The 13,191-nt window shown below is 41.3% G+C and overlaps 1 protein-coding gene across 2 annotated transcripts in view; it reads right to left on the bottom strand.

Moving 5' to 3' along the window:
- Positions 1-13,191, bottom strand: part of DDC (dopa decarboxylase) — a 245,101-nt gene that overhangs the window by 158,863 nt on the left and 73,047 nt on the right. For both annotated transcript variants that reach the window (XM_075828537.1, XM_075828538.1), the window contains exons 3-4: positions 3,215-3,328; positions 2,902-3,021 (exon numbers count right to left, since the gene is read on the bottom strand). In XM_075828537.1, coding sequence (XP_075684652.1) covers positions 2,902-3,021; positions 3,215-3,328 — 234 coding nt within the window. The remainder of the gene's footprint in view (positions 1-2,901; positions 3,022-3,214; positions 3,329-13,191) is intronic.

Here is a 13,191-nt window from a genome sequence, read left to right as displayed (position 1 = left end):
CTTAGTTTGGTGCCCATTGCTGTTTCCACTGTATGACTCTTTGCACGTCCATGTTGCATATGGAATATTAGCAGGTCAATTATGTATGCCACAGTATGGTACCTCCACAGTAAGGGCATGACCAGACGTGGCGTAATTGCTCTGGAATTCCGCTGCGGAAATCCGCAGCGTACACGTTTCTCCATTGCTTTCCACAGCTTTTTAGTGAGGTTTGTTTACACGTTGCGGAAAACTCTGCTGCGGACCATAGGCTGTGGTGCGGAATTTGGTGTCCGCAGCATACACTGGTTGTTGCGGACGTGTAGCGCACTTGTTGCGGACTCATTGCGGAATTTCTCCATTGACTTCAATGGAGAGTCAAAATTCTGCAATGAAGTCTGCAGATGTTATGTGTGTTGCGTTGCGTATTTGTTTTACGAACATGACATTTCTTCATTCTGGCTGGACCTACGTATTTCTAGGTCAATGGCCAGACTGAGGCCCCATGCACACTAACGTAAAAACGCCCGTAATCACGGGCCGTTATTACGGCACAGGCAGGCCCATAGAAGTCAATGGGGCACCCGTAATTACGGGAGCGTTGCTAGGCGACGTCAGGAGATAGTCACTGTCCAGGGTGCTGAAAGAGTTAAACGATCGACAGTAACTGTTTCAGCACCCTGGACAGTGACTACCGATCACAATATACAGCAACCTGTAAATAAAATAGAAGTTCCTACTTACCGAGAACTCCCTGCTTTTTCCTCCCGGGATGACGTTTCAGTCCAAGTGACGGCTGCAGCCAATCACAGGCTGCAACGGTCACATGGACTGCCGCGTCATCCAGGGAGGTCGGGCTGGATGTTGAAAGAGGGACGCGTCACCAAGACAATGGCCCGGTAATTATGAATTTCTTTTACTTTTACTAGGGAAAGGGCTGTCCCTTATCTCTATCCTGCACTGATAGAGAGAAGGGAAGTACTTTCACCTCAATACGCAACGGCTAGTCCGCATCAATTTAATGCCCATTTTAGGCAGATTCCCAACAGAAATACGCCACGTCTGGTCATGCCCTAATGCTTCTGACAGAAAATACCTCCATGGAATTCTTTGGTGCATGCCGTTTTTGGTGTTTTTAGCGGAATCTCAAAGAATGTGTGAGAAAAAAAGGCCAGTTTGATTTACTTATCCGATGGATCTGTAATATGACCATGTGCATTACCGTATAGAGTGGCTGCCATCAATCAGGCAGCACATTAAGGCCCTGTTCACACAGAGTTTTTTTACAAGTTTTTTGACGCGGAAATCGCGCCGCAAAACTCGTCAAAAACCGCCAGAAAATGCCTCCCATTGATTTCAATGGGAGTTGGACGAGTCTTTTTACCGCGAGTAAAAAAAACGTGTCGCGGTAAAAAGAAGCATCATGACCCATCTTGAGGCGGTTTCCGCCTCCAAAACCCCATTTCAATTAGTCAGAAAGAGGAAAAAAACGCCTCGACGAGTGTTTTGACGAGTTTTTGTCAAACCACTGTGCAAAAACCGTCTGGAGCAGTTTTTGCAGGAGGAGTTTTCCTCCTGCAAAAAACTCAGTGTGAACACAGCCTAAAGGGGTTGTATTGAATTTTAAAAACATGGTTGCTTTCTTTCAGGAATAGCACCGCACCTGTCCATGCATTGTATCTGGTAATGCAGCTCCGCTCCTTTGAAGTTAATGGGGCTGAGCTGCAATACCAAATACAACCTGTTGACAGCTGTGGCGATGTTGTTGGACGAAAACAGCAATGTTTCCCTAATCCTGAACAACTGTTCAAGGAGGCAGAGTAGATTTAAGGCAGTTAGGAACAAAAGCAAATCCTAGGGCACAATTATAAAGATACACTATCGGTACACAAGTCTAAAGAATCTTTGTAGCTTGTGCTGTACTTTCCAATATGGCACTCACATGAAGCACAATACGATACACACTAAGGTTGTAACTGGCATTTTTAAAATCCGTTTTAGGGCCCATTCACACGAGCGTGAATAACGTCCGTGTGCTTCGCATGGAAATCACTCACAGCACACGGACCCATTGATTTCAGAGAGACCGTTCACACATGCGTGAGTTTTCACGCAGCTAGAGTCTGCTCCGTGAAACGCACTGCAGGTCCTATATTGGTGTGTCTTCACGCACCTATGCACCCATTGAAGTCAATGAGTGCGTGAAAACCATGCACCGCACACTTATGCACATTCATGTGCGGTGCATGATTTGCGCATCAATTCATTTGAATTTTTTTTTTAAAAAAAGGATGTGCTTTGCGAGTGCATGAAAAACGCATGCCGCTCGCAAAGCACACTGATGCAAAACGCAACACACACGGACCAGATTCACGCATGTTTTTTACACGCATGAATCGGATACGCTCGTGTGAATGTAGCCTTATGCTTTTCGGCCGGCACTTCTAAATATTGTTAAATAAGGAGTTAATACTGAATGCCATTTTTAGAACAATTACACCTTTACCGGGACATCACTTAACAGTTTCTGCATGTTTTTTTAACCGTTCCACTACTGCAGTAGTGGCGCATCATCTTACACCATGTAAACATTCGTTTGACATCCAGGCAGCTTGAAAATAATTTTTTGTACATATACATTATGTCATATATTGCTGTGATGTGTGTCAGGAAGGGTTACATAGTTACATAGTTAGTACGGTTGAAAAAAGACACATGTCCATCAGGTTTACTTACTTCATAAATTCATTCTCCAGTGTAATAAAGAAAGAGAAAACACAATTATTGAGCCAATAAAAAAAGCATTGTTCCCAGCAGAAGTGCATATCTTGTAGGGCAATGTGTCAAGGTTCTCTTTTTAATGAATTTTAATGTGAACGATCACCTTTTGAGGTCCATATTGTTAAGAATGTGGTTTCTTACCTGAATTACTCCTCCACCTTCACCTTTACTCCCAGCTAAGAACTGCTCGGGCAAACCAATCATCTTCCCCAACCAGTCCAACATTACTGTTTCTAGCTCTGTGCATGCTGGACTTGAAGCCTTGACATAAATAGATAATAACCGAGAAAATAGTAGAAATAATCATTTCTCTAGTAAAGATTACAATGGAAACAATAAGAATATAACTACCTAGTTGAATACCATCTGATATCACAAACCCTCTGACATATACTGTTTAATAGCTATGGCTTCAAAACATATTTTTATCAAGAAAAGCAGTCAGAAAACTTACCCAAGAAAAGCCAATACATCCTATGGCCCCGCACAACATATCAGCAAGCATTGCTGGGTATGAACTCCCAGCGGGAAAATAGGCAAAAAAATATGGGCTGTGCCAGTGAGTAACCTGGAAGAAAATGTTGAAGCAACAATATAACATTAAATTAGCCATTTTATTTTTCTTCTTTCAGATGAATATTTACAGAGAAAGACAACAGAAAACGCTAAGACAATTACATCTTGGCAAAATGACTCACATATTAGGCAACGTGGTTAAAAAGAAACCTGTATTATAATCATTATTTTAGCGCTTTGTAATTAAAGAATGCAATGCAACGGAATCCACATCTAAAATATGTGAAATTTTGCTGGGGATTCACTGCAGTCAAATCAGTGGTGTGAACTTATGACACTTTGGAATCCACTCTAAGGCTGGGTTCACACGTGGCGGAATTTCACTTAAATTCCGCTGCGGACACTCCGCAGCGTTAATCCGCAGCGGAGCCGTTTGTCCATTGACTTACACTTTAATTTAGCAGTGTTCGTTTAGACGAGGCGTAAAATTCCGCTGCGGAGCATAGGCTGCGGAGCGGAATTTGGTGTCCGCAGCATGCTCTGTCTGTTGCGGAGCAGTGGCGGACTCATGGCGGAATTTCTCCATTGACTTCAATGGAGATTCTAATTTCCGCAATGAAGTCCGCAGCTGTCATGCACATGTTATGTGTGCTGCGGATCCGTCTTGCTTTTTTAACTTGACATTTCTTCATTCTGGCTGGACCTATGTATTTCTAGGTCTACAGCCAGACTGAGGAAGTCAATGGGGCTCCCGTAATGACGGGAGCGTTGCTAGGAGACGTCAGTAAATAGTCACTGTCCAGGGTGCTGAAAGAGTTAAGCGATCGGCAGTCACTGTTTCTGCACCCGGGACAGTGACTACCGATCCCAATATACAGCAACCTGTAAAAAAATAGAAGTTCATACTTACCGAGAACTCCCTGCTTCTGTCTCCAGTCCGTCCTCCCAGGATGACGTTTCAGTCTAAGTGACGGCTGCAGCCAATCACAGGCTAATAACAGGCTGCAGCGGTCATATGGACTGCCGCGTCATCCAGGGAGGTCGGGCTGGATGCCGAAGGAGGGCGCGTCACCAAGACAACGGGCGGTAAGTATGAATTTCTTTGACTTTCACAAGAGAAAGTGCTGTCCCTTCTCTCTATCCTGCACTGATAGAGAGAAGGGAAGCACTTTTCCCGCAGTCCGCAGCAGCTAGTCCGCATCAATTTACTGCACATTTTGTGCAGATCCGCAGCAGAATCTGCAACGCAGATTCTGTGCGGCATTGATGCGGACAGTTGCGGAGGAAATCCGCCACGTGTGGTCATGCCCTAAGGCCTACCAAACACAAGCGTGAACACACTACAGGGAGCCGGGCTCCTAGCATCATAGTTTATGACGTTCGGTGTCACTGCTTCGCTGCGGGACAACTGTCTCGTACTGAAATCATGATTACAGTACGGGACAGTTATCCTGCAGAGAGGCAGTGACACCTAGCGTCATAGATAACTATGATGCTAGGGGTCCGGCTCCCTGCAGTGTGTTCGGTCCGGGAAATGCGGTCGACATACGGACCGCATATCACGGACCAAACACGCTCGTGTGTGGGAGGCCTAAGGGCACATTCAGATGTGGCAGAATTTTTCCGCTGTAAATGTTGGTGCAGATTCGTGGCAATTACGCAACGAATCTGCAGCAACATTTGCATATTCGACAGGTAATTCACAACGGACTTGCCGCAGATTTTAGTTTTTGCATTGCAAAGGCTGAAATCTGCAGTGAAATTCTGCTGCTTCTCCGCAACAAAATGTGCATGCTGCGGATTGAAAATCCCGCACCGCAGCCTAAATTCTGCACAGTTATTTTCCGCAACAAATGAATTAAGTTAGTTAAAAATGTATAGAAACCAAATGTAAAAAACGCCCGCTGCAGAATTCCACTGCGGACTGTCCGCAGCGGAAGCCAACAGCAATTCTGCCACGTCTGAATGTGCCCTTAGGTTTCTTTCCCACGGCAGTATTCTAATCAGTATGTTGCATTAGTATTTTTGAGCCAAAAACTGGAGTGGGAATAAAACACGAAAGTGGTGTAAATCTTTCCATTAAACTTCTAGTTTTGGCTTCCAAATACCGAAGCAAAATACTGACCAAAATACTGCCGTGTGAAAGTGGCATTACAGGTATTAACCAATAGAGCATTATGTTTAAAGATTAAAGGGGTTTTTCCATGAGAGACATTTATGACATATCCACAAGATATAATCCAAAAAATAAAATATTCGAAGCAGCACAAATCCCGAGACAGGAGAAAGACCCTCCATTTGTCACGTGTCGAAACGTTGCCATTTTTTACTGGATGTTTGACCAATAAAAGAACATATTGATTAAAATTTGGGAGACGTGTGCTGCTGTTCAACCACGCTTTTCCTGAGGATATCCACAGGATATGTCATAAATGATGAGGGATCGGCACCTACTGTATCTCTAGAACGGGCCCCCCTAAACCCTTTTCTGACGCTCTGTGTTGCGGCAGAAGCAGGTGAATTCTGACCATGACTTAGGAAACCGCGTAGCACGCTAAGCTACGCCGTTTCCGTAAGTCCCATAGAACTGAATGGTAGTTACGGAAACAGCGTAACTCGCATGCCATGCAGATTCCGTAACTGCCATTCCCTACTACGGGAGTTACGGAAAGAACGTAACTCAGCGAGCTACGTGGTTTTCATAACTCCTGACCATATAGACAGGAAGTGGCCAGGTAGGCAGAGGGAGCAGAAAAAGGTAGAACGGGGTTTAGGGGGATTCCTGTGGATATGTCATAAATGTCTCAGATGGGAAAACCCCTTTAATGTAAGTACTTGTATCTAGCACTTCTAGTAACGATATATTTGTTGTTACCTGTCATAATACTATACAATGCAGTACACATTGTAATGCATTTACTACTGTCATAAGCGCGCGAAAGCATTTCTTCGACATATAAGACGAGGTTCACCAGAGTTGAACATGTGTGTAATATTTCGTTCTCTCAGTGGGGCAGATTTACTAATACTGTAAGTTTTAGACACCATAAACTGAGAAATTTGGTGCATTTTATGACTACCTTGTCTAAGAGTGTTACATGTGTGATAAATATGACACACTAGACACTTTCTCTCCTTTATACCACCCCTTGTTTGGCTTAATTTTTGATGGTTTTTGCACCAAAATTTTGGCACACAATGTCGTATTCGAAGCAATGCCCCATTCTGCTAGACCATGCCCCTTTCTTTCTAAGCAACAACCCCTTGCCGCACGTGCCAAAAAAAGTGTCTAAAACAATTAATAAATGTGGCGCACCGCATATACGTCGGAATTCTGCCACATTTTGAAGAGTAAATCTGCTTCAGTGTGTATAGGCTAAATACTAACATATGCACTGATAAAATAAAGCCAGTAAAGGGAACCTTTTAAGCAGATGAAAATGTGCTAAATGTTGCCTGTACCTAAGGCTCAATTCACACGTCGCATTAAAATCCAACGTGTATTTCCTCAATAGATTCCTTTGATTTCAGCTGATGGAGTGCAGCAGATCCACACGAGGATTAGCCCTATTGTCATTCAGTTTGGCTAATCCTCTGCTTTTCAGTGCGGAACATACAGAAATAAGTAGCATTCTACTTCTTTCCGCAGCTAATTTTTTGTGTGGTATGGACCAAAGTCTGAGTGGAAAATTTCTGTAGCATATGAATGGAGTTGTATATACCCCTTTTACATGCATAGGATGTGTATTGTTATCGGATTTGATGTGGATGTCAAATCTGACACGTGTTAACGGGGCCTCACACACTAAGGGCTTATTCAGACGAACGTGATTGGGCCGTGCAGACAGCCCGTGATTTTTACGCAGCGTGAGTCCGCTGTGTAAAACTCACGACATGTCCGTTCTTTGTGCGTATTTCGCGCCTCACGCACCCATTGAAGTCAATGGGTGCGTGAAAATCACGCGCACCACACGGAAGCACTTCCGTGGGACGCGCGTGATTAGCGCAACAGCAGTGAAATGTATGAATGAAAACAGAAAAGCACCACGTGCTTTTCTGTTTACAAACATACAAACGGAGTGTCATAATGATGGCGGCTGCGTGAAAAGCACGCAGCCGCGCACCATATGATCATGACACACGAAGCTGTTAAGTGCCTTTTTCGCACGCAAAACACCGCGTTTTTTGCGTGCGCAAAACACACACGCTCGTGTGAATCCGGCCTCAATGCAAGGGAGGGAGCATTAATAATTCCATTCAAAATGATTATGTCAACCTCCTGAGCTGTTCATTACAATGTATTTTATTTAGGACTATGCTGGTCTTTGTCTCTTCAGCCTTAAATGGAGACTAAAGGCCCTATTAGATGGAGTGATTATCGTATGAATTTTAGTTTAATCGTATATTCGTCATGTGTAATAGCGTGCAATGATCAAACAATGAACCATAAATCGTGGATCGGCCACATCGTCCTGACAGAAAGATTATCGTACCTTGCCGCCACATTCCCTCGTCTAATAAGAACTCTTCCAGTCATTGGCAGATTGGAGATGAGGTGTGTTTTTGGTTGTAGGCGTGTCTCGAGGTGTGTGTTAAAGGGGTTTTCCACTTTCTGACAACTGAAGACCTATCCACCGGATAGGTTATCATTATATGATCGGTGCGTGTCCGATACCCGGACCCCGCACCGATTCGCCACTCCGGCTGCCTCTATGCATCGGATGTTTGGAACGGTATGCATTAGTTGGAGCCGCAAGCAGATGGCTCCAACCACTGCATAGCGGCCGTTCGGCAGAACTGCAGTTCTGCTTCTATTCACTTGAATTGGAGCAGAGCTGCAGTATTGCAGCTCGGCCTCTATTCTTTTACCCAGAGCCATCTGCTTCCGGCAAGATTGTCCGTTGCCCAGAGGCAGCTGGAGTGACGGATCAGTGTGGGGTCCAGGCATCGGAAATGCACCGATCACATACTGATGACCTATCCGGTGGATAGGTCATCAGTTGTCAGAAAGTGGAAAACCCCTTTAATTCATATGTTTATCTCTTTGTTTTCTATTGGTTATTGAAAACCGGAAATACATGACCGAAGGAATAGAGAACAAACAGTCATGCTTGCGTTCGCCATTTTACATCAGGCATGCAGTTCGAATAGATCCTCGACATTGCATTCCCTACTACCTCAACACGGCGTTCAGAAGTGGTCTTGAAAAGGTAAACATTGTATTAAATATAGTATTTAAGGTAATATCCAGTCTATAGTTTTTTTTATGTATTACTAATGTACAAATAAAATATATATATACACACACACACACACACACACACACACACTGTAATTGTTTGTTATATATCTATTTATATGTAATTAAATCAAGTGTACAAAATATGTATGCAATGTACACAGAATCACTACCACATTTTTTTTTTTAATATGTAGAAATGTGTATTACAGGCATTAAAGTGGAAAGACAGAACGCTGAGTTCATAATAGATTTCATTGAAATGTACCGCTCTTGTAGCCGTTTGTGGAAAGCGGAAAATGAAAAGCCTAGAATATTGCAATCGTCAGAAGAAGACTGAGGCTTTTAAAAAGTTAATAGAAGTTTGAAAGAAATATTATCCTACAGCAGACCGCAAATTTGGCAAACAAAAGATGCAGAATCTGCGAACTGTCTACAAGAAAGTGTCATACTTTCTGGGAATGACTGATAGAAATCCATCTATGTCCCAGTTCATTCTCACCCTTCTAGAATTTGTGCTCACGCAAAACTTCTTTACTTTTAACGGGTCCTTCTACCTACAGCTCCAGGGCACGGCAATGGGGGCAGCTTGTGCACCTTCATATGCCAACCTGTTCCTGGGGCTGTGGGAGAGGGACCTGTTTCTATCTGACCAGATATCATCAATGGACAAGGTGGTCCTTTGGACCCGGTTCATTGATGATATCTTCATTATTTGGCATGGCACCAGTGACGAATTTGCTCTTTTCATGACAAATCTCAACATCAATGATCTTAATATTCACCTGACTTGGAAAACCAGTGAAGTAGCTATTGATTTTCTAGACGTATTTATTAGACGGGATATTGACGGCTATATCAGGACAGATATACACAGAAAGGACACGTCAGTTAATTCATATTTACATGCTTCATCTTCACACCCGAGTCATCTGATCCGTGCCATCCCCATCGGTCAGTTCTTGAGGATTAAAAGGCTATGCTCATCTAACGATGATTTTGAGATACAGGCAAAGAATTTAAAACAACGTTTTCTTGACAGGGGATACAACAGAAGATGTATTAACAGGGCATATGAGAGGGCAAGGCGCTCAACACGGACCCAACTTCTTCACCCCATCACCAAGAAAAATGTGGACTCAACAATCAGGTATGTCACCACCTACCACGACAGATGGGGGCAGATGAGGAAATGTTTGGCCAAACATTGGTCAATATTACAAACCGATACTACTTTATTAAAAATTCTTCCTGCAAAACCCGCAGTAGCATCGAGAAGAGCAAGGAATCTTCGTGATACCCTTGTCCACAGCTACCACCAACCCCAAAGTATAAAACCAATCTTTGGTGCGTCCAAACCAAAATGGGGCTGTCGCCCCTGTGGAAGATGTATAGCCTGCCCAAATGTAGCCAACAGTGACGAATTTGTGGACTCGACTGGCCAGATGACATACAAAATCACTTGGCCAATCAATTGCGGTACCAAGGGAGTGATCTATTACGCATGGTGCCCATGCCCAAAGATCTATATTGGCCTTACCAGTAGAGAACTTAAAATTAGAACAAGGGAACATGTGAATAGCATAGAGGCAGCGAGGGGCACCGTTCCAGAAAACATCGAATTATTAAAAACTCTCCCGAGGCATTTCTTTACGCACCATGGATGGGAATCCAGAGTCCTCAAAGTCAAGGGCATTGACTGTGTAAAAACTGACTTGAGAGGTGGTTCAGTAATAAAAACTGTCTAAATTGGAATCCAGATGGATCTGGAAATTAAAGACAGTACAACCGAATGGTTTGAACGAAAACTTGGGATTTGCAGCATTTTTATAGAGGTGTCGGGATCTCTCATGGTGTCAGTTTTAATTGTCTAGCAACGATTAAGATATTGTCGTTTCTAACTTTTATGTTTCTAATTTCTACTTTTAATGTTACAGATGATCGTTTATGAACTTGCTGTGATCTAACAGTTAATGACCTCCTGAGACCATAACAACTTCTTCATTTTGATCTAAATAGTTTATTCTAGGGGATTTATTCAACCATTTTACAACGATGGATACGTAGAAAACATGGGGACATAACACTAATATATTTATTTAAGTGTGTTTTTTTACACTATTTTATCATCTTACTTAAACGGTTTTTTCATTTTTTATTAATTTCTTATTTCATCATCACTGGTACATTATACACATACATACACACACACACACACACACACACATACACAGTTATTATCTTTTATTCACCCCATTTCATTTATTTTTTATTCTCGCACGCTTACACACATACACATTTTATTCATTATTTTTATTTGACACCCATTTACATATCCTGATTTTTTCAGTTTAATTATGTACTTACTTATTATTTTCCAGTCACTGTCACTTATTTAGCAACACACACACTTTCACATCACTTTTATTATTGATGTACCTAACAGTGCCATCATTATTATGTATCATACACCTTTTCACGCTCCTTTTGTGTTTGATCGTATGATCATCAGATCTAAACTAATGGATGCTTTATAAATACACAGACACGGTGTACATTTGCGGATTTTTCATTGTGTATGTGTACATATTTTTCTTCATGTTTATTGTTTTCATTTTTGTTGTTTTATTTATTTTTTATTTATTTGTTATATGTTATTTTTTGTATTGGAATTCGTCATACACACCTGTGTTATTATCACAATACCAGTGTCACTAGTATATTTCAATCACTGTTAAAAATTATTTCTGCTGTGGGTATGTCTTTTTATTGAAATTTGTATTAATAATTAGCATATTATATATGTTTGTATTGTTTGAATGCACTATGTGTATATATTATAAACTAATTTTGGTATTTTCTGTACATATGAGCGGGTATATACATATATATATTACATATTGTATACACTCTTAAAATATAAAAAATATATATAATTTTTGTTACAGTTTTTTTATATGACACCCAACCACTATTTTGTATTTGTATTACTGGTTCATGTATATATATGTATGTATATGTATTTTCTATGTATATATATATTTTTTATGTGTGTACATGTTTTTTATATGTTTTTTATATATTTTTTATGTATGTATTTATGCATATGTTTGGTTGTGTGTTCTCATGTCTGTTCATAACACATGGGCACATGCGCATATATGCAATATAATTCACAAAATCATTTTATTTATATTACGAAATTACGGTAGGGAAAGAAATAGGGATAGTCAAACAAAGAATTAATCGTAACCAATGTAATATTCATATTCATATTTATTTTATTACTATGTTCACTTATTTTTTCTTTCTTTTTTTCTTTTATCATATATTTTGTTACATTTATATATATATATATATATATGTATATATGTTTGTTCACACATTTTTATTTATTTATTTATTTGTTTTCTCATTATTTTATTTATTCATCATTATTATTTTCATTTATTTAATTATATTTATTACTTCTTTTCTGTGCTATGTATCTTCTGATCGAATCCATCTGAATATCCCATCATTTCTCTGATACTTCTTTCAGTGCGCATGCGCGGCCTGTTGGTCCGGGTCTCTGCTGCCTCGGCCGGATCAACATGGAGGCGTGGCTCTCGTCTTCCGGGGTCTGAGTTCGTGCCTGGGACGTGGACATGCCGGAACTTGTGTCTGGCTGTCTATGTCCCTGGCCGGACTGGGCTGCGGGACACGTGACCCTCGTCCCTTTCCGGTCCGGCGGCTGACACACCGGATTATCGGGCCGCGACATATCACGTGGCAATAGTGATTCTTAGCAGCTTCAGCTGCTCCCCTGGTCTTTTGATTGCTCTCTGATTGTTTAAAGAATGTCTCCTCACTTTCTGACACCACCCCCAGACGAAGGCTCGAGGGCCGAAACGCGCGTCGGGGTTGATGCCAGACAGTGCTGTTTTTGACATGGGTAAGACGTCCTGCTCTATTTCAGAGCCTCCAATCGTATTGTTGTAGTGTTGTTTTCATGCATATACTTAATGATGGTTATATATGTGTAGGTGGATTGGTGCTGTACTTAGAACTCCTGCATCTGGCTGTGACCAATATACACCGCCTGGTGTGGTCTTTATCCATTACACTGGATGCAGGACTGTGTGCACTGTAGCCACACTCACATTTATTTATTTATTCATTTATTCATGAATTAGGAATTGTCATTTTTTCCCTTGTCACTTTGGTATTTATGTATTATAACTCCAACCTTATATATATCGCTGTCTGGTATCCTTTTCATACTGTGGCCGTCATCTTTAACTTTTAAATGTTCTTGTTGTATGTTTCAAGAAAATTTGCTACTTTTAATCCAACCTCGGTGTGTCGGACTCCGTTTCTAGGTTTACACTGTCTACAAGAAAGAACTGAATAAAGTTCAGTCTTCCAATGATCCAGTGCGAGTACAAAAGAAGTGTACACCCCAAGATGGTACTTTGACATGTTGGCATTCACAAAGAAACAGGATATTCCCTGTTGTTCGTATTACAATTTTTCAACTGAATCCACTGTAGAAGAACAAGAAGCTTTGTCAGATTCTCATGAGTAATAAATGGTCTGCAGTAAAAAAGCAAATATTTTAAATCACATGGATTAAATTTTATTTTTTTTAGTAATGAGATATTTTATTCAGATAGGTTGTGCTCCTTTAAGTTTCA

Source organism: Rhinoderma darwinii, chromosome 5 (assembly GCF_050947455.1).
Source record: "Rhinoderma darwinii isolate aRhiDar2 chromosome 5, aRhiDar2.hap1, whole genome shotgun sequence".
NCBI classification, from domain to species: domain Eukaryota; kingdom Metazoa; phylum Chordata; class Amphibia; order Anura; family Rhinodermatidae; genus Rhinoderma; species Rhinoderma darwinii.
Note: the sequence above shows the minus strand (reverse complement) of the source record. Positions and strands in the feature narration are given on the sequence as shown.